This window comes from Dromiciops gliroides, chromosome 3 (assembly GCF_019393635.1).
Source record: "Dromiciops gliroides isolate mDroGli1 chromosome 3, mDroGli1.pri, whole genome shotgun sequence".
Lineage (NCBI taxonomy): Eukaryota > Metazoa > Chordata > Mammalia > Microbiotheria > Microbiotheriidae > Dromiciops > Dromiciops gliroides.
In genome coordinates this window covers 1906017-1928221 of record NC_057863.1, presented here as the reverse complement: position 1 = coordinate 1928221, position 22205 = coordinate 1906017, and the positions used below count along the sequence as shown (strand labels likewise).

General features: G+C 48.8%; 1 protein-coding gene across 2 annotated transcripts in view; it reads right to left on the bottom strand.

Annotated features, from left to right (window-relative positions):
• The window catches only part of ZZEF1 (zinc finger ZZ-type and EF-hand domain containing 1), a 69820-nt gene that overhangs the window by 19376 nt on the left and 28239 nt on the right, over nucleotides 1–22205 (bottom strand). For both annotated transcript variants that reach the window (XM_043992195.1, XM_043992196.1), the window contains exons 25-38: nucleotides 21833–21981; nucleotides 20981–21221; nucleotides 19533–19612; nucleotides 19188–19281; nucleotides 18242–18656; nucleotides 17857–18021; nucleotides 17527–17646; nucleotides 16806–16967; nucleotides 16336–16465; nucleotides 16107–16245; nucleotides 3091–3256; nucleotides 2744–3006; nucleotides 1815–1924; nucleotides 1211–1364 (exon numbers count right to left, since the gene is read on the bottom strand). In XM_043992195.1, coding sequence (XP_043848130.1) covers nucleotides 1211–1364; nucleotides 1815–1924; nucleotides 2744–3006; nucleotides 3091–3256; nucleotides 16107–16245; nucleotides 16336–16465; nucleotides 16806–16967; nucleotides 17527–17646; nucleotides 17857–18021; nucleotides 18242–18656; nucleotides 19188–19281; nucleotides 19533–19612; nucleotides 20981–21221; nucleotides 21833–21981 — 2388 coding nt within the window. The remainder of the gene's footprint in view (nucleotides 1–1210; nucleotides 1365–1814; nucleotides 1925–2743; nucleotides 3007–3090; nucleotides 3257–16106; nucleotides 16246–16335; nucleotides 16466–16805; nucleotides 16968–17526; nucleotides 17647–17856; nucleotides 18022–18241; nucleotides 18657–19187; nucleotides 19282–19532; nucleotides 19613–20980; nucleotides 21222–21832; nucleotides 21982–22205) is intronic.

The window sequence follows — 22205 nt, the reverse complement described above, 5'->3', positions numbered from 1 at the left end:
GCCCTGGATTCAGGAGGACTTGAGTTCAAATCCAACCTCAGACACTTAACACTTACTAGCTGTGTGACCCCAGGCAAGTCACTTAACCCCCACAGCCCCGCAAAAAAACAAAACAAAACAAACTAAGAACAGCAAGTCAAGTGGTCTGGAGGCTAACAGGCTGCACAAGAAGCAGGGACCCACCAGGGCCCTGGGAACATAAGCCCTGGAGGGAAGGAGGAGAGGGTGGGGGAGGGGAAAAGGAGGAAAGGAAGGAGGGAGGGAGGGAGGGAGGGAGGTGGGGAGAAGAGCTCCCTGGGATGATCCAGGGTGATGGGGATGCCCTGGGCTGGAAGGCTCATCAAGTCTGCATCCAGGGCTTAGGCCCCACCAGCCCCGAGATCCCAACCATGAGGCTCCCTGTGGGTGCCCAGACACAGCTGTCTCCACAGAGAAATCCTCCCTGTCCATCTGCCCCACTCAGCATGTATGGGCCTGGCCTGGCCTGGCCTGCTGGCCTCTGCCATCCCAATTCTCCATTCCTACTCCAACAGATCCCCAGAGCCACGCCCGCCCCACTTCTCTACAGACTGATGGCACAGGCTGTCTTCCCCCACAGAAGGTAAAGTCCTTGAGAACTAGGACTGGGCAGGACACGTCAGGGAAAGGGAAGGGAAGCCAGGGCAGCTAGACCAGGTGTGATCAGGCACCTGACCACCAGGCACCTGTGTGAGAAAATAATGGGATTTGGCCGATACTCTAAGGCCCACCTGGAGATGAATCTAAACTGACTGAAGTAAGTGAGAGTGACTGACTTTGCTGACTGGCCTCCTTCAAGTTAATGAGATTGTAAGCACACCTGGCTGCCCTTAAGAGGGTGTTGTTCTCAGACGCTAAGGACTTTGAACTCAACCACCTTCGAGTCCAGTGAACCAATGGATGATGCCAACCAATCAGCTTGAAGCAGTGTGTAAGGCCCGCCCATGCTCCTGAGCTATAAAAAGCTTCCACACTCAGTTTGAGGGCAGTTTGTGGCTGAAGCACTGGCCCTGGATTCAGGCTCCTGGCGGAGGACAGGCTGGAGCTCTAGGCTAGAGAGGCCTTTTCTTAACTCCACATGTTCTCTTCTTTCTAATACCTGGCATGCTTTAATCAATGCTTAATGCCCAAAGACTGGTGCTGAAGCTTCTCATTGAAGGCGACCAAACATTTAGATTTTAAACATCACAACCTGGAAGGCCTGGGTCATCACAGGTGTCCGGGGCTTTCTCTGAAGCTGGCGAGGCTGGGCCCAACGGCGCTTTCGCTGAAGACGAGCTCTTGTCTCCCAGACTGGCCGGGCTGCCTGCTAAAGAGAGGGTTTCGCCTCTCGCGTCTCCTTGGCCCTGAAATGAGGAGAGCGTTATGGCCAAGGAGTGCTGGCTTGGTCTACAAGGCTGCTCACGCTAGCCTGCATCCTGCCCGTCAGGGGAGACCCTGCCCCAGCCTGGAAGGAGGAGGCCTGGGCAGCTCCTCCCTCCGACATTCCCAGGCTGCCGGACGCTCAGCCACCCTCCTGTGTCAGGTACCACAGAGAGAGGCTGTGGGGCTGGATGACAGCAGGGCGTTCCCTGCAGTCGGGACACCACAACGGGCTGTGGACTCAATCCAAGATCGGGCTCAAGATAAGATACATCCCCTGCTATTCTCCAGGAACCAAGAAAGAATCACCCTCCCCACTAAGGTGGGGGGATGGGTTTCCCCTCTGAACCCTAAGCACACTTTGATGCTGTTGCCAGACGCAGGAGCCCCAGGGAATTGGGGGGAGCCTGGGCAAGAGAGCCACACTTGCTTACTTGGCTGGGCACCACTGCGGGGTCTGCCCTGCCCGTCTTCTCGGCAGTTTTCTCTTCCACCGTGCCCGTGGCACCATCTCGGAAAGGGCCGATGGCGGTCACCTCCTTTTCTGAGGAACAGACAGACAAGAGCTAAAGACTGAGAGCCTGAGAAGCAGGGAGCAAAGGTCAGCAGGAGAGGCCTCCCACCCCAACAGAGAAAGCACGAGCGGCGGCCTCTCGCGACTAGGCTGTCCTGTGACGCTGAGCGTGGTCGGGGGACTGGGTGCTTGCGTCCCAGCAGGCCTCACAGGCCAGATGACGACCACGCTCCCTTTCCATGGGACAGGAGGAGGGAAAGGACTTGGGGCACAGAATGGTCTCTGCCCATAGTTCTGAGGGTCCACACCAGGAGGGCCGGAGAGAGTGCCCAAAGCCCCACTGATGGACACAGTCAGGACCGTGAGAGCCTCCGGAGACTCCTCAGAGCCCGGGCGTGTCCTCCTCATGACAAGGAGGCTGACTGGAGGTCGTGGGGTGGGCGTGTATGTGTGTATGAATGTATGTGGGGTGTATTGTAAGTGGGGACAGAGGGTGCCTCCCCCAGGCCAGCCGTGTGCTTGCCTGGCTAACAAGGACACCCCCTGACGCGCAGGGAGGCCCACGTGAGCTGCCACGGGCACAGAGTGCAGCCCGGGTAAAAGCCGCATGTCCGTGCCGATGATCAGGCTCCACGTATGCCCCCGGCCAGGTCATTTGTGACCAAACCTAACGCATCCTCGCGTGCCCTAGGAGGGAATGGTCTTTTTCCAGATCCTGAGGACAGTTTCCTTGGGAGGGGCCCCACCACAGGCCCCGGGCCTGGGAGTGTGTCCTGCTGGCTGCCCTTCTACCCTGAGGCTGAGCCGAGAGCCCGAAGGCCACTGGGCACAAACAAGGCAGGGCCTCACCTCTCTCCCGCTGCGCCTTCACCAGGCAGTCTCCGATGAGCTGCAGGCACTGATCCCGTAGGGCAGCAGCGGCCTGCTGAGCCTCTGGGTCCAGCCTTTCCCCTTCTACCTCATGCCCGCCAGCCAGGTTGGCGGTGTACAGCGTCAGGGCGGCAAACAGCAGCCAGGAATAGTTGTGGATGTAGGGCTGGATGAGCCTCTGGTGGTCACTCGTGCGAATCGTCACCATGGGGTAGACTGTGACTCCGTGGCTGGGCAAATGGCTGCAAAGGAAAGACACATGTGAGCCGGGCCTGGCCGCGCCCACCCTCCCCCCTCCCAAGTCCTGAGAGTCAGCTGGCAAGCACCTGTCTGAGTACTTCTTGGTTGAGTAGCAGCCATAGCAGAGGTCAAAGTCATCACACACGTCGCAGTTCACCCTGCGGCCGACGATCACCCCTTGGCAGTGGTCGCAGGCATACTCCATGGTCACCATGGCGTGGCTGTCCTCGTGGCCCTCCGGCTTGACCCCGCCTGAGGGCAGGCGCATATTAGCCTTCAATCCAGGCTGGCCCCACCCCGCCCCACCGCTGCACCTGCCGTGCCCAGCTGGAGGCCCGGACAGTTAAAAAGATGCTACAGGGGGCAGCTAAGTGGCGCAGTGGATAAAGCACCAGCCCTGGAGTCAGGAGGACCTGAGTTCAAATCCGGCCTCAGACACCTGACACTTACTAGCTGTGTGACCCTGGGCAAGTCACTTAACCCCCACTGCCCTGCAAAAAAAGCAAAACAAAACAAAACAAAAATAAATAAATAAAAAGATGCTACATAGAAAGAGGGTGTGGGAGTATAATGTTGAGATGATTTTAAGAAAAAAATGAAGGGGTAAGAAAGAAGAATGCACTAGGAGAAGGGGGAAGGGAGGGTAATAATGGGGGAAATGATTTCATATAGAAGAGGCGTGCAAGGTAAAGCTTTTACAGTGGAGGGAGAAAAGGGTGGTGGTAGACGATGCTTCAGTCTCACTGTCATCTGAACTGGTTCAAAGACGGAAGCGCGCGCACACACACACACACACACACACCCTCACTCACTCAGTTGGATATAGAAATCTATTTTACCCAAAGGGAAATAGGAAGAGAAGGGGATAAGAGAAAGGGGATGGTGGTGGTAGTAACAAAAGGGAGAGAGAGAATGAAGAAGAGAAGAGGATGGGGGGAAATACACAGCAATCATAACAGTGAATGGGAATGAGATGAATGTACCCACAAAATGGAAACAGACAGCAGAATGGATTAGAAACCAGAATCCAACAATATGTTATTTACAAGAGATACACTTGAAACAGAAAGATGCACAGTTAAAATGAAGGGTAGGAATAGAATCTGCTGTTTCAGCTAAAATAAAAAAGGCAGGGGTACCAATCTTAATCTCAGACAAAGCAAAAGCAAAAATAGATGTAATAGACAGTGAAATGATACTTGTCGGGGACTTTAACTTTCCCCTCTTAGAACTAGAAAAATTTAACAATTAAATAATAAAGTTAAGGAGATAAATAGAATCTTTAAAAAGTTAGATATGATGGACCTCTAGAGAGAAGTGAATGGAAATAGAAAGGAGTGTAGTTTTTTCTCAGCTGTACATGGCACCTTCACAAAAAATGACCATGCTAATCTTCATAAACTAATGCAGATAAGCAAAAACATTAAATGTACCCTTTTTTGACCAAGATGAAATGGAAATTACATTCAATAAAGGGCCTTGGAAGCATAGATTAAAAATTAGCTAGAGGAGCAGCTAGGTGGCGTAGCGGATAAAGCACCAGCCCTGGATTCAGGAGTACCTGAGTTCAAATCCGGCCTCAGACACTTGACACTTACTAGCTGTGTGACCCTGGGCAAGTCACTTAACCCCCACTGCCCCACAAAAACAAAAACAAAAAATTAGCTAGAAACTAAATAATCCTAAAAAAAGTAGGTCAAAGAAAAAAAATCACAGAAATAGTAATTTCACTAAAGATAATGACAACAATGACACAACATACCAAAAATTTGGGGATTCAGCCAAAGCAGTACTTAGGGGAAATTTATATCTCTAAATGCATACATTAATAAAAGAGAGAAAGAGAAGATCAATGAGCATGCAATTAAAAAAAAACACAACTAAAAAAAAAATTAAAAATCTTCTGGGGCAGCTAGGTGGTGCAGTGGATAGAGCACTGGACCTGGATTCAGGAGGACCTGAGTTCAAACTCAGCCTCAGACACTTGACACTTACTAGCTGTGTGACCTTGGGCAAGTCAATTAACCGTCATTGCCCAGCCAAAAAAAAAAACCAAAAAAACCTTCCAATTAAACACCCAAATAGAAATCCTGAAAAATCAAAGGATTAGTAAAATTGAAAATTAAAAAAAAAATGAACTAAGAGGGGGCGGCTCGGTGGCTCAGTGGATAAAGCACTGGCCCTGGATTCAGGAGTACCTGAGTTCAAATCCGGCCTCAGACACTTGACACTTACTAGCTGTGTGACCCTGGGCAAGTCACTTAATCCCCATTGCCCTGCAAAAAAAAAAAAAAAAAAAAAAAAAAGAACTAAGAAATAAAACTAGGAGCTGGTTTTATGGAAGAAAAAAAAACCCAAAATAAAATAAACCATTGGTTCAATTAACCAAATTATCAATATCAAAAATGAAAAGAGTGAATGGACCACCAATGAAGATGAAATTAAAGCAATTATGATGAGTATTCTGCTCACTTATATGCCAATAAAATTGACAACCTAAGTTAAAAAAAAAAGAGTATTTACAAAAATATTGAGAGAAAAGACCATATGTGGACTCTTCTCAGAACCTTAAAGGCAGAGAGTGAGTCTGGTTTCAGGCCCTACTATTTTGTTGCCCAAACCTCCCAGTAGGGGGCAGCCCAGTACGTGAGGCTTTGAGGAGTTGATGCCCTTGGGCCTTAGGCATGAGCAGGGCCTGGAACAGGGCCTGCACCCTGTGGAAGCCAAGCTAAGCTGGGAGTTCAACTTGAGGCACCCAAGGTGATTCCCACATGACCCCGATGTTCAAACCCTGACTTAAGTTTTGTTTCTTGAAAAGTTATGTATGTTTATGTATGTTCACACAGCACTTTTCTAGTGAGGAATGGGGACATTCTTGCCCAGAATAAGATTAAGGCCTAGTGTCACAATCTGATTGGTTCTTAAGGGGGCAGTCTGACTGGTTGACTGATACAATCTGATTGGTCCTTAGACTTACCATATATGGGAGGTTGGTACTATATGTTGTGATTGGTTGTTTTTGTAATGTTATATGCAAATGAGAACTGTAATGTGATTGGTTGCGAGGGACCCTTGGTGGGTATAAATAACAGTGCAGGCCTCACTTCAGTGCACTCTCTGGCACATTCAGAAGAGTGCCAATCGGGGGGTGGAGCCAAGATGGCGGAGAGGAAGCAGCAAGCTGCCTGAGCTCTCCTTCTGTTCCCTCAAAAAGAACATTAAATCAGGCCTCTGGACGGATTCTGAAACTACAGACCCTGCAAAGAGACAGAGAGACACAGTCCTCCAACCAGAGATAATTTAGAAGACTTCAGGAAAAGGTCGGTCTGACTCGGGCAAAAGGGAGACCCAGCGCAGGACAGTAGTCCAGCGCTGAGGGGGTTGGGGCAAGTCAGCAGGAGCTGCGGGCCACAGCCGAACAACTGAGGCCCCTGGGACCTGGCTCAAAAATCTGGTGGCCAAGAAGGACAGTGGAAAAACCTACCTACACTGGCTGGGAGGGCCACGAATGGGTCAGGCGGGATTGGGCGCCTGGCAGAAGCGCTCAGACAGGAAGTGCCGGGGGGCGAACTGCACACACTATAAAGGCCTCAGAGTAAAAAGTCGGTCACACAGCACCTATACCCCTGGCACAAGAAGCCCAAAACAGGGACCCTGGTGCCCCCAGAGCAGACCTCAATTTAAAATAAATAAGCTGCAATAATGAGTAAGAAGCAAAAAAGAGCCCTCTCCATTGAGAACTTCTGTATCAATAGGGAAGAAGCCAACACAAACTCAGATGAGGACAATAGCCTCAAATTGCCTACATGTGAAGCCTCACAAGGGAAGGTGAATCGGTCTCAAGAACAAAAAGCCCTCCTGGAAGAGCTCAGAAAGGATTTAAAAAATCAACTGAGGGGCAGCTAGATGGCGCAGTGGATAGAGCACCGGCCCTAGAGTCAGGAGTACCTGAGTTCAAATCCGGCCTCAGATACTTAATACTTACTAGCTGTGTAACCCTGGGCAAGTCACTTAACCCCAATTGCCTCACTAAAAAAAAAAAAAATCAATTGAGAGAGGTAGAAGAAAAAATGGGGAGAGAAATGAAAGCAAAACAAGAAAACTATGAAAAAAGACTCAGCAGCTTGGAAAAGGAAGCACAAAGATTGACTGGCCAAATGGAAAAAAAAGTGCATAATTTCACTGAAGAAAACAATGCCTTAAAAAATTCACTTGGCCAAATGGAAAAAAAGGTGCATAATCTCACTGAAGAAAACAATGCCTTAAAAATTAAAATTGGACAGTTGGAAGATAAGGAATCCATGAGACACCAGGAATCAATCAAGCAGAATCAAAAGAATGAAAAAATAGAAGAAAATGTGAAATACCTCATTGGAAAGACAACTGATCTGGAAAACAGATCGAGGAGAGACAATCTGAGAATCATTGGACTGCCTGAAAGCCATGACCAGAAAAAGAATCTAGACACCATACTCCAGGAAATTATTAAGGAGAACTGCTCTGATATCATAGAATCAGAGGATAAAATCATCACTGAAAGAATCCACCGATCACCTCCTGAAAGAGACCCCAAAAGGAAAACTCCAATGAATATTGTAGCCAAATTCTAGAATTATCAGGTGAAGGAGAAAATACTCCAATCAGCCAGAAAGAAGCAATTTAAATACCATGGATCCACAGTCAGGATTGCTCAGGGCCTGGCAGCTTCAACATTAAAGGACCGCAAGGCTTGGAATATGATATTCCGGAAGGCAAAGGAGCTTGCATTGCAGCCAAGAATCTTATTACCCAGCAAAAATGTGCATTTTCTTTCAGGGAAAAAGATGGACATTTAATGACATTAGGGACTTTCAATGTTTCCTGGTGAAAAGACCAGAACTGAATAGAAAATTCGATCTTAACATACAAGACTCAAGAGAAGTTTAAAAAGGTAAAAGGGGGGGGGGGGGGAAGGTTACTCAATTAGGTTAAACTGTTTATATCCCTACACGGGAAGATAATACTCATAACTCTTAAGAACTGTAAATGTATTTGGGCAGAGAGAAGGACTTTACACAGAGGGTATAAACATAAACTGTCTTTGATGTGATGATACAAAAAAAAAATTAAGGGGTTAAAAAGGGAGTCTAAGGGGAGGAAAGGAAAGGGGAGGTGGAATGGGATGAATTATATCATATGAAGAGGTGAAAAAAACACCCTATTACAATAGAGGGAAAGAAAGGAGGGATGAACATTGTTTCAACCCTAATCTCATTAGATTTGATTCAAAGAGCAGTAGTAAATGACACTAGTAATGTAGTGTTTGATAAACCCAAAGACTCCAGCTTCTGGGATAGGAACTCAGTATTTGACAAAAACTGCTGGGAAAACTGGAAGATAGTATGGCAGAAATTAGGCATAGACCAACATCTGACACCTTATACTAAAATAAGGTCAAAATGGGTACACGATTTAGACATAAGAGGTGATACCATAGGTAAATGAGGAGAGATAGGAATAGTCTACCTATCAGGTCTTTGGAAAGGAAAACAGCTTTTGACCAAACAAGAGATAGAGTATACTATGAAATGCAAAATGGATGATTTTGATTACATTAAATTAAAAAGGTTTTGTACAAACAGAAGCAATGCATCCAAAATTAGAAGGGAGGCAGAAAGCTGGGAAACAATTTTTGAGGCCAGTACTTCTGATAAAGGCCTCATCTCTAAAATATATAGGGAACTAAATCAAATTTATAAGAACCCAAGTCATTCCCCAATTGAGAAATGGTCAAAGGATATGAACACGCAGTTTCCTGATGAAGAAACCAAAGCTATCTATTCCCATATGAAAAAATGCTCTAAATCTCTAATGATTAGAGAGATGCAAATTAAAACAACTCTGAGGTACCACCTGACACCTATCAGATTGGCTAAAATGACAAAAAAGGAAAATAATAAATGTTGGAGAAGCTGTGGGAAAATTGGAACACTAACGCATTGTTGGTGGAGCTGTGAACTGATCCAACCATTCTGGAGAGCAATTTGGAATTATGCCCAAAGGGCGATAAAGCTGTGCATACCCTTTGACCCAGCAATACCACTTTTGGGTCTTTTTCCCAAAGAAATCATGGAAAGGGGAAAGGGACCCACATGTACAAAAATATTTATAGCTGCTCTTTACATGGTAGCAAGGAATTGGAAGTTGAGGGGGTGCCCATCAATTGGGGAATGGCTGGACAAGTTGTGGAATATGAATACAATGGAATATTATTGTGCTGTAAGAAATGATGAGCAGGAGGAGTTCAGAGAAACCTGGAGGGTCTTACGTGAGCTGATGATGAGTGAGATGAGCAGAACCAGAAGAACTTTGTACACAGCATCATCAACAATGAGTGTTGATCTACTGTGATGGACTATATTCTTCTCACCAATGCAATGGTACAGAAGAGTTCTAGGGAACTCATGATAGAAGAGGATCTCCAAATCCAAGGGGAAAAAAAAAAAAAAGAACTGTGGAGTATAGATGCTGAATGAACCATACTATTTCTTTTGTTTTTGGTGCTGTTGTGGTTTTTTTTTCTATTTTGAGGTTTTTCATCATTACTCTGATTTTTTCTCTTATAACAGGACTAATGCAGAAATAGGATTAATGTTATTATGTGTATATATATATATGTGTGTGTATAGATATATATGCATATATAGATATGTAGATATAACCTATATCAGATTACCTGCTGTCTAGGGGAGGGGGGAGGGAGGGAGAAAAATCTGAAATTGTAAAGCTTGTATAAACAAAAGTTGAGAACTATCTTTACATGTAATGGAAAAAATAAAATACCTTATATGTAAAAAAAAAAAGATTTGATTCAAAGAGGGAATAACACATACGTTCATTGGGATAAAGAAACTTAGCGCATTCTTCAGGGAAGCAAAAGGGGAAGGGAAAGGGGGGACTGATAGAAGGGAGGACAAAAGCAAGGGAGAAAAGGGGAAAGAAAAGAGAGGGGGGTGATAAAAAGGGAGGGCAGATTGGGGGAGGCAGGGGTAAGAAGTAAAACGTCGGTGAGGAGGAATAGGGTGAAAGGTGGGGAAAGTACAAAGGGGGTAAATAAAATGGAGGGGAATAGACAGTCAGTAATAATAATTGTGAATAGGAATGGGATGAACTCTGCTATAAAACGGAAGCGAATTACAGAGTGGATTCAAAACCAGAATCCTACAATATGCTGTTTACAAGAAACACATTTGAAGCAGAGAGATACACACAGAGTAAAGGTAAAAGGCTGGAGCAAAATATATTATGCTTCAGCTAAAGTAAAAAAAGCAGGAGTAGCAATCCTTATCTCAGACAAAGCGCAGGCAAAAATAGATCTCATTAAGAGATAAGGAAGGAAATTACATCTTGCTAAAAGGTACTATAGATAAAGAAGTAATATCAATATTAAATATGTATGCGCCAAGTGGTATAGCATCCAAGTTCTTAGAGGAGAAGTTAAATGAGTTACAAGAGGAATTAGACAGTAATACTATACTAGTGGGGGATCTGAATCTCCCCCTCTCAGAATTAGATAAATCTAGCCAAAAAATAAATAAGAAAGAAGTGAAAGAGGTGAATAGATTACTAGAAAAGTTAGACATGATAGATGTCTGGAGAAAATTGAATGGGGATAGAAAGGAATATACCTTTTTCTCAGCAGTACATGGCACATTTTCAAAAACTGACCATGTATTAGGTCACAAAAACATCCTAGTCAAATGTAGAAAGGCAGAAATAGTAAATGCATCCTTCTCAGATCATGATGCAATAAAAATGACATGTAAGAAAGAGCCAGGGAAAAGTAGAATGAAAATCCATCAGAAGAGTGCCAATCTTTACAAAGATGAATAAAGAACCCTTCATCCACCAACTGCTGCCTGCTTGGATTCTTTGAGTTTCAACCTGCTAGCAACACTACAGCTGCTAACACTATTTGAGCTATTAGCCATGTTTCTAACAATATCAACAGATTAACCAAGGAGGACATAGAATACTTAAATAACTCTATCCTAGAAAAATAAATTAAATAGACCATATATGAGTTCTGTAAGAAAAAAATCCCCAAAGACCCAATGATTTGATTTACAAGTGAGTTCTACCAAATATTTAAAGAATTAATTCCAATATTATATAAGTGATTTGAAAAAATAAAGCAGTCCTACCAAATTCCTGTTATGACACAAATATGTTTTTAATACCTAAACCAGGGAGAATGAAAACAGAGAGTAAAGTGTAGATGAATTTCCTTAATATATGCAAAAAAATAAATAAAACACTAGCAAGGAGATTACAACAATCTATCACAAAGATCATACACTATGACCAGGTGGGATTTATAGCAAAATTGCAGGACTGGTTCAAGATTAGGAAAACTATCAAAATAATTGATGACAGCAATAACAAAGCCGACAAAAACCATATGACGATCTCAGTAGATACAGAAAAAAACTTTTGACAAAATACCACACCTATTCCTAGTAAAAACGATAAAGCATAGGAATCAATGGTGCCTTTCTCAAAATGGTTTATCTAAAACCTAAAGCATAACCTGTAATGGGGATAAAATAGAAGCATTCTCAATAAGATCAGAAGTGAAGCAAGGATATCCATTATCACCACTATTATTCAGTATTGTACTAGAAATGGTGGTTATAGCAATAAGAAAAAGAAATGAAAGGAATAAAAATAGGCAACAAGGAAACAAAACTCTTACTGTCTGCAGGTGATATGATGGTATACTTAGAGAACCCTAGAGAATCAACAAAAAACTAGTTGAAACAAACAGCAACTTTAGCAAAGTTGCAGGATATTAAAAAAACCCCACATAAATCATCAGCATTTCTATATATTAACAACCAAATCCAGCAGGAAGAGATAGAGATAATGCAGACATTATAAAATACATGATAGTCTACCTGCCAAGACAAACCCAGGGATTTTATGAACACAATTACAAAATACTTTTTACACAAATAAAGACAGATATAAATAACTAGAGAAATATTAATTAATTGGGAAGGTCAAGCCAATGTAATAAAAATGACAATTCTACCTAAATTAGTTTACTTATTCAGTACCATATCAATCAAACTGCCAAAGGATTATTTTATAGACCTAGAAAAAATGAAATTCACCTGGAAGAACAAAAGATCAAGAATATCAAAGGAATTCATGAAAAAAAATTGTGAAGGAAGGCAGCCTAAGCCATACCAGACTTCAAACTGTGTCATAAAACGATAATCATCTTTTTTTGTTTTTGTTTTTGTTTTTGCAGGGCAATGGGGGCTAAGTGACTTGCCCAAGGTCACACAGCCAATAAGTGTCAAGTGTCTGAGGCTGAATTTGAACTCAAGTCCTCCTGAATCCAAGGCCAATGCTTTATCCACTGAGCCACCTAGCTGCCCCCAAAATGATAATGATCTAAACAATCTAGTCTAGCTGGCTGAGCAACAGAGTGATAGATCCATGGAACAGATTGGGTACACAAGACACTATAGTAAATGACCACGGTAACTTAGTGTTTGATAAATCCAAAGATCTAAACTTTGGGGGCAATAATTCAATGTATGATAAAATTTGCTGGAAAACTAGAGAGCAGTTTGGCAAAAACTGGGCACTGAACAACATCTCACACCATATACCAAGATAGGGTCAAAATGGATAAATGATTTAGACATAAAGGGTGGTGTCAAAAACAAATTAGGAGGGGGCAGCTAGTTGGTACAGTGGATAACGCACCAGCCTTGGATTCAGGAGGACCTGAGTTCAGATCCAGCCTCAGACACTTGACACTTACTAGCTGTGTGACCCTGGGCAAATCACTTAACCCTCACTGCCCTGCCAAAAAACCAAAACAAACCAAAACCAAAACCAAAACAAAAAAACGCCAACAAATTGGGAGAGAGATGAAAAATTTACCTGTCAGATCTATGGATAAGGCAAGAATTTGTGACCAAACAAGAGACAGAAAGCATTATGGGAAGTAAAATGGATAATTTTGATTATGTGAAATTAAAAAGATTTTGCACAAACAAAACCAATGCAGCCAAAATTAGAAGGAAATCAGGAAAATTGGGGGGGAGGAAATTTTATACTAAGTTTCTCTGATAACAAGACCTCATTTCTCAACTACATAGGGAACTGAGCCAAATTTATAAAAATAAGAGCCATTCTCCAGTTGATAAATGGTTATAGGATATGAACAAGTAGTTTTCAGAAGAAGAAATCAAAGATATCAAGTCACATTTAAAATATACTCTATGGGGGCAGCTAGGTGGCGCAGTGGATAAAGCACCGGCCCTGGATTCAGGAGTACCTGAGTTCAAATCCGGCCTCAGACACTTAACACTTACTAGCTGTGTGACCCTGGGCAAGTCACTTAACCCCCATTGCCCCACCAAAAAACAAAAAAAACCAAAAAAGGTATATTAAAATATACTCTAAATTGCTACTGATTAGACAAAGCAAATTACAACTCTGAGGTACCATCTCATTTTCATCAAATTGGTTAACATGATGGAAAAGCAAAATGACAAATGCTGGAGCGGATATGGGAAAATTTGAACACTAATGAACTGTTGGTAGAGTTGTGAACTGATGCATTCTGACAAATAATTTGCAACTAGGCCTGAAGGGCTACTGAATTGTGCATACCCTTTGATCCAGCAATACCACTGCAAGGTCTGTATCTCAAAGAGAATAAAGAGAAGGGAAAAGGACCTAGATGTACAAAAATATGTATAGCAGCCCGTTTTGTGGTGGCTAGAAATTGAAAATGGAGGGGATCCCTATCAGCTGAGGAATGACTGAACAAGCTATCGTATATGGTTGTGATGGAATAAGAAATAATGAGCAGGATGGTTTCAGAAAAACCTGAGAAGACTTGTATGAATTGATACAAAGTGAAGTGAACAGAACCAGGAGAACATATCAACAATGACAACTATGAAAGATTTAGCTAATCTGATCAAGACAATGATCCAATACAGTTCTAAAGGACCTATGATGAAAATACTCTCTACCTTCAGAAAGAGATCTGATGAACTCTGAACATGGACGGAAGAATAGTTTTTTCACTTTTTCTTTAATGGCAACAGCTAACATGAAAATGTTTTGAATGATTTCACACGTATAATTGTTATCACGGAGCTTGCCTTCTCAATGGGTTGTGAGAGAAAAGACTCTTCTCAGAGCCTTAAAGAACAGAGTGTGAGTCTAGTTTCAAGCCCCACAACTTTATTGTCTGAGCCTCCCAGCAGGCCGAGCACACAAGGCTCTGAGGAGCCAAGGCCCCGGGCCTTAGGCCTGAGCAGGGCTTGGAATGGGGCCTGTGTTTTTGTTTTTTGGTGAGGCAATTAGGGTTAAGTGACTTGCCCAGGGTCACCCAGCTAGTAAGTGTCAGGTGTCTGAGGCCAGATTTGAACTCAGGTCCTCCTGACTTCAGGGCCAGTGCTCTATCCGCTGTACCATCTAGCTGTCCCGGGGCCTGTGTTTTATGGGAGCCAAGCTAAGCTGGGAGTTCACCTTGAGGCACCCAAGGTGATCCCCATATGACCCCACTGTTCAAACCCCAACTTAAGTTTTGTTTCTTGACAAGTTATGTGTGGTTACATGTGTTTACACAGCATTGTGCTAGTGAAGAATGGGGACATTCTTGCCCAGAATAAGGTTAAGGCCTAGTGTTGAAATATGATTGGTTGACTGGTACAATCTGATTGGTTGTTAACAGGGCAGTCTGATTGGTCAACTGATATAATCTGATTGGTCCTTACAATTACCATATATGGGAGGTTGGTACTATATGCCATGATTGGTTGTTTTTGTGATGCTGTATGTGAATGAGAACTGTAATGTGATTGGTCGAGAGGGACCCTCAGTGGGTATAAATAACAGTGCGGACCTCACTTCAGTGCACTCTCTGGCCCATTCAGAAGAGTGCCCATCTCTGAAGATGAATAAAGATGCCTTCACCCACCCTCAGCTGGCTGATTGGATTCTCTGAGCTGTGCAACACTATTGGAGCTGTTAGCTGCATTTCTAACAGCTGGGGAAGGGCTGGAAAGAATTTGGAACTCTGTTTTGTTTTGTTTTGTTTTGACGAAAGCTAAAAAGAAATAATTTTTTTTCAAAGGAAAGGTGGATTAAGAAAGGACCTGTGGATGGCCATGGTCTACATACAGCTCTATAAAGCAAAGTCTATTTAAAAGGGAAGGAACACTCCTCAGTGATCTCAAGAGACTGAAGGATGTAGATGGTAGGAGAGAGTCAGCATGTACAAAGAGGTACCCGAGGAGAAACCGGGTGTACACAGGAGACCCACAGACTTGATGGGAGAGGCAAAATGCAGGACATTTTGGGGGGACAGGCTCACTGTGTGGAACAGGCAGAGGAAAGCTGAGGAGAAGAAGGGCAGGAAAGGGGAAGGGAGTGAGGAAGGAGAAGGCAGAGCTGCCCCATTTCCTAGTGCTGGTTCCCTCGAGGGAGGCCCCTGGACCCCAGGCTAGGGAAGGGAGACAGGAGGAGAGGAGAAGAGTGTGCTCAGGCAAACACTGGCCCATGGCAGGGAAGAGACAGACTGTGGCCATCCCCAACAACAAGCCCAGGCTGCCAGGAATGTGCAGGACAGGAGCAGTGTCCCCAGTGACGGCCAACCTGACGCCCTAGATAGTTCTAATGGCCGCATGAGCTGGGCCTTGGGGCCACGCTGGGATCTGGGGCAGATCTACAACAGGCCCATGTGGACAGTCCCTAAACCTCTAAACCCAAGGGCCAGGGCCATGGCCTCCTTCCTCAGCCGCTCACAGGCTCAGGTCCTGAGGAGAAGGCGAGGCTCTCCCCAATTACGATGAGGCCTGGGAGCCAGGGCAGGACACCAAGCCAGGTCTTCCTGACTTCTCTGCTCCCGTCAGGTGCAACAAGGGGCTGTGATCACCCTCTCCATCCCGGCTCCCCACCACGGAGGTGAAATGACCCCCCTCCACACATCACGCCCCTGTGGGGGTGGGGGTAGGGGAGCACCTGTTCAGGTGCAACTGGCCAAGATGGCACAGAACGCCCCCGGCCCCGGCCCAGGGAACCATACCCAAGAAACAAGTCTTGCAGAGATCCATGTCGTGACACTGGAGGCAGCGGTAGCGATGCCAGGGGGCGATCTCATCACACCCGTCACATGAGATGTCCACATTTAACAGGTCACAGTAGCGGGCAATGAACATGTGCATCTACAACATGAGAGACAGCGCCGCTGGTGGGATGTGCGTGCGTGCGTGTGCGGGGAGCCTCCCTCCTCGCCCACCAGGCGCCGCACGCACCTTCCTCTGCTTGTCGGGGTCCGTCTGCGCAATCTTCTCATACCAGGCCTCAAACGCTCCGTCCTGGCACTCCTCCATCCACTCCGACGTCTGTTTGTAGTCAGCCATCTCATCCTCCTCACTCCACGGGCTAAAGGGAGAAGAGTGCTCAGCGGCTGGCCCATCAGCGGCCATGGGCCAGGCCTGAGCACAGTGACAGGAAGCAAACGGTCTCTGCCCTCTCGGGAGGCTTCCCATCCATCTGAGGAGACAGCACATCCCGCCACATTTGCTGGGCAGACTCCAGGGCTCCACGCTTAGGCCAGACTGCCGCCTGTGTGGTCGGAGAAGTCTGGCCAAGGGTGGACGGTCTGACCATTCTCCCTCTCCTCCCACATGACCCCAGGGCTCAGCCTGCCCGGGAGGCCTCTCCCCACTCTCTAGGAGCCGTGGAAGGTGGCCCAGGGAGGGGCCTGTCCTGCCACACTCACCAAATCACACTGTCATGGAGACTGATGTTTTCTTGGGACATAGTCATGAGCAGCTCTGGCAGCTGGATGTCCACCAAGAAGGGGAGGTCACTGGGTCCCCAGCCCATATCCAAAAGGTGGAGCAAGGACGCTTGGACGCAGGACAAGGCAGGGAGCAGTGACCTGTGGGAGCCGGGGACAGCACAGTTAGCAAGCCCATGAGGAGGTTCAGGAGCCTCGGGGTGGCTCCCCACCCTGGCACCAGGCTTGGGCAGGACCCCTGCTCGGCTGTGGCGCTTCTGTGCCCCAGAGCCCTGAGCTTGACCTGTGTGTGTGTGGGGGGGGGGGGTGGTGACCCAAGGTAGCGCTTGGCTGGAACCCCAACAGGGGCCAAGCTGGTGGTGCGCCCCTCACTTTGTAGGCATAGAAACCAAGGCATGAGAAGACCACCCAAGGGCAAGATACCAGGCTTCCCCCCAGCCTCTGCTGGTTTAAGGGGACAACCACACGGGCCGGGCTCAGCCCCTCCCTTTCGGGCCATTCAGGCCTCGGCGGTAGGCACTGCCACTTTCTCGTACCTGTCTTTTTATTTTTATTTTTTTGTGGGGCAATGAGGGTTAAGTGACTTGCCCAGGGTCATACAGCTAGTAAGTGTCAAGTGTTTGAGACGGGATTTGAACTCAGGTTCTCCTGAATCCAAGGCCAGTGCTCTATCCACTGCGCCACCTAGCGGCTCCCATACCTGTCTTTCAGGGTGCTGAAACCCTTCACGGCGTCCACCAGGAACTGGACCAGCTGGTAGTAGGCACGTTGGATCTCTCTGTGCAGCCCTGCCCCACAGCCTTCCAAGTTTCCAAAATAGCTAGAAACACACAGACACAGGCGGCCTGGGTCACTGGGAGGCCGTCTGAGCACAGTCACTCAGAGAGAGCCCAAAGAAGCAGGGGACCCGGCACCAGTGGGGAAACCTGTCTAGAACAGGCCACGGCACTCAGGGAACCACGGGCAGCAGAGACTGTGACCGCAAAGCACCACGACTCAGGGCCAGGGGGCTCGGCACCCCCATACTCACTTGGTAAAGTCCTTCTGACAAGTGAGCAGCTCGAGCAGGAAGAGGACGCAGGCGGGGTGGAAGCAGTGAGGCCGCCCCAGGAGCCCCAGGCACTGCTGGCTTGCCTGCAGGGCGTCCAGGATGCTCTGGGCCTGGGCTTTCTTCAGAGAAAGAACCTTCAAAACGCTGCGGAGCAGACAGACGTGTGGGGGGTCACACGGCCCACACCCAGCCTCCCCACCCTTCTTCCCTGCCAGGGGTCCAGGAGAAGCTTCCCACATCAAGGCCAGCGGCTGAGAAGGCCCCAGAGAGCGGGCCAGGCCTGGGTCTCTGCACGCCACGCGCCCTGCAGGGCCCCCCACTCTACATGGGTGTCTGCTGGCCCCTGCGGCGTGAGCACGCTCACCTTTCATGGGAAAGCGCCTGCTCCTTAATGAAGTCCATCACGTCCTTGAGGAGGGGGTATTTCTCAGTCACCGTGGGCACCAGCCGTGCCTCCTCCACAGATCTGAAGGAGAGGAGCCTCAGGCGGCCCCGGCCAAAGGCTGGTTTGCGTGTTGGTGTGGATGGAGGAGAAACTGCATCTTCCTGCTGTGATGCGCTCCTTTCCAGGGCCTTGCCCGAAGAGGCCGGAGAGCTGTCAGGCCCCGAGGCCTGCAAATGCTCCTCCACCACAGAGCTGGCCCTCTGCACATGCCCCTGAAGCCGCGGGGATGTGACTTCGTCTTGGCCTGCTGCCGTGTCCTCAGGACCTGCTCTGGGGCTCACGCCCCCCGGCAGGAAGCGCAGCAACAAGAGACTCTTCTGAACACACTGTTTGGCTGCGTGGGGAAGAAGCAGTGCAGGGACACGTTGTGGAAGGAGAAGAGCAAGCAGTGGGGAGCTCACCCCCTCTGACAGGTGACACCCACCTGCCCATTGCCCTCTGTGCCCTGAATGTCCTCAACTCCTGATGCAGACTCGATGTGGAGGCCGCCACTGCCTCCTGTGAGCTGCCTCTTCTGGGGAGCGCCCCTGGGATGCTTCCTGGTGGTGCGAAGTTCCCGTGCCTCCCCACCCCTGCTTCTCCTCGCATCTCACTCTGCCCGGCCCAGAGACAGCTCTTAAATGCTTGTTGCCTTCTCCCATTGTGGCCATCTCCTCTCTCTTCCCAACTAGGCCCCCAGTTCCGAGGACAGGGCTGCGGTCGTGTCTCATTTCTCTATCACCAGTGCTGAGCCCAGCACTTCCCATACATACAGTAGGTGTTTAATCAATGTGCCGAATGAACCCTCTCTGGTGACCACACAAAGCCTCAACTCTTTTCACCCCTTCAGCTGTCTGGGTAGCAAAGGCAGCGCGCAGACACTCACCCAGGCTCTCCGGGTTCATCTCCGGCACCTCAGCACACGGCTCTCCCTCCGTCTCATCTCCCTTGTCCAGAAGGAATTTTTGCTTCATTTCTAACTGGGAAGAGGAGTCGATCCGAGTCATTAGGGCTCAGCCCTGCTGAGCAGAGAGCGCTTCTCTGGGTGGGGCACTGTGCTCCCTTCAGCCACCTCCTCTAAGCCCCACTGAGCGTGTGACAGGGGGACACTGAGGCCAAAAGTGAGGCTGCCTGACCACAGACTCCTTTTCTAAGAGCTGAGAGTCAGCAGAGGGCTGGGGGGGGGGGGGGGGGAAGAGATATTCCAAAGTCACCCAAAGCCCCGCCTTACCATCCACACCCTAATCCCGTCGGCCAGGGCATACACCTGTGCAAACTCCTCACTCAGCACTGCCTGGCCCCCACTGTTAACTGGGGAGAGAAGAGAGGGGATTATGGTCACCAGCAGCCCACTGTTCTCACCTCCACTACGAAAGGAACGCCACCCAGACCGACACTTGGGGAAAAACGCTCTCTCTGCCACTAATGTGGCGGGAGACAAATGCAGGCTGGGCCCGCAAACAAGCTCGTCCCTTGCCCCCTCCCCCGCTGGGCCTGCATTCCTCACACCCTCCTGAGCTTCCCCCGACTGCCTCATGACAATGTCCTTCAAAACTGCCGACTTGGGGAATCCCAGGCCAACCCACTGGCAGGCTCTGGTGTGCCCAATTCCCAGCTATCTCTTCCCTACCCTGTGCCTAAGAGATGCCAGCAGGGAGCTAAGACAATGCCACATCTCCAACGCCCTGACAAGCACCAGTCAGTCACTCAGGCCCACGACCAACAAGCAATGGGGGAGAGCCAGAAGGAGCAAAAAGCCCAGGGCATAGAAGACCTGAGGTCACAGCACCACCCACTGCCAGGCTGAGTTGGACCCAAACCTCCCAGGTGGCACTGGCTCCTGGGACCTTGGAGAAGACAGTCTGTCTGGAATCAGGGAAGCCTCCTCACTGTGCCAGAAGCCCAGAGAGGCCCCAGGAAAGGCCATGGCAAAAGGGCCCAACAACCATGACTACCCACTTTGAGGGCGAGGCCCTGGCTCTCTGGCAAGCCCCTCCGAGAACAGCAATTGCCTGGGCCAGCCAGAGCCCTGCAGTGGCTAATAATGCCACCCATGGATGCCAGCCGGCCTCGCTCTCCCCACACTGCTCTTGCTGCCTCTAGGGCATCCCTTCTGCAACGCTGTCTTCTCCCTGCTCCCCTTGCAAGCTTCCCCACATGGCCCCAGCTCCTCCCTACCCCTCTGCAGTCCTAAGGGTCCTCTGACCATTCAAGAGCCCCCCGCCCCAGGACCCCTTCAACAGACTGTGTCCTGGCTCTCCTCCTGCCCCCTGCCCTGTGTGAGCTGACTCAGGACAGGCTCCTCTGGCCTCCAGCTGCCCAGGTCCCTTCCAGATACTCAGGTACCTCTCCTGTGCACCTGGCCCTGAGCTCAAGAGAAGGGGTCTCTCCTGGGACCCTCAATGTCTCGGCCAGGCCTCTCCCTGCACACTCCTCCCTTGGTCTTTCACAGCACGGTCAGCGGGCACTGTGACTGCACCCACTAGATCCTTAGTGCATTTACTCATGCCCACTGTGTGCTTGGTGCTGTGAGAAAATTAGGGGCATCTCTCTTTCCCTGTGAGAATGAGAAATGAGCTGCTCTTTTGTGCACAAGGTGGCTGCTGGCGCAGGAGCTTGCTGCAAGCAGTGCGGCTCCGTCGCTAGCTAGCCCGGCCCAGCCCAGCAGGGGACAGTTACCATAGCTCTGCAGCTTCTCATACAACTGCGGCGTGAGATACACCAACGCGGCAAAGGTGGCGTTCACGGCTCGATCCACTGCGGAACCGGCAACGCTATCTGTCTGCGGGGCTTGGTTTTTACATGCCTGTGTGAGTCCTTGGAAAAGCTCAGGGCTCTGCCCACAGAAGCCCTGGGCAGGGTCTGATTGTGCAAAGGCCATGAGGAGATCGCGGCAGCTGGTGGCCTGAGCGCTGCGAAGCTGGAAAGCAAGAGGGCCCCGGGGGGGTGGGGGGTGGGGGTTGGTCGTGGGGCTCACTCGGGTACTCTCGGGGGACTAAGTTTGGGTGAGTACAAGCAAAGACAATCCAGAAGCGTGGGCAGCAGCGCTAGGGGGTAAGGGAGGGGAAGTCTCAAACCCCAGTTGGGGTAATTGCCCCTTCGGGCAGCAGCAGGGTCACATGGTAAAGGAAAGGTCCCCAAAAGCCCCAGCCCTGAAGGGTGCTCCTCTGTGGAGGATAGGGGATCCCTGCCTGAAATGGGGCACTGAGGCTGGAAGGCAGTCAGTCTGTCTGTCTGCATGAACGGTGACAGCTTCCATCTTAGCGCATCAAATTCGAACAAGGGGCCTTGCTCCAACTGGAGACACTGACCAAGCTCAGGGGAGAGGAGGGCGGGTAGCCAGGGGAGCAGCCCCAAGAGGCCTTCCCTCTGGGAAAGGATCCACCCACCGACCACCATTTATTACACCTTTGCTCTGTGCCTGGTGCTGCGCCACGCTCTGCAGGAGCACACGGAGGCCAAGGCTGGCAAGGTGGAGACATGACCTTGGCCTCCTGGGGTGAAGGGCAGACTCCCTTGCAGGGCTCCTACCTCTTTGCTGTCCTGGGGCGGAAGAGTGGGCCCTCGGGCTCCCGGGAGTCCCTCTGGGCACAGCTGGTGCCTGAAGACTGGCTTCCACAAAGGGGAATGAAGGACGGCCGTCACCTTGGCCACAGGCAGCCCCATATCATCCCCTAACTCTGAAAAGAGAAGGGGCCCTTCAGTGTCCCTAGTTCGTCCTCGGCGCTCCCTCAGAACAGGTCACAGGGCCCCTCTGAGGAGCATGGCAGGGCAGAGCCCTCTGGCTTGCCCAAGTGACCCGCCCTGGGGAGCCTGCAGACCAGCTCCAAGATCTCCTAGGGGGCCCCTCGAAGACAGACCTCCTGCCTCTGGGGACTTTACAAGGAAAGCTCCCCACCCTTGG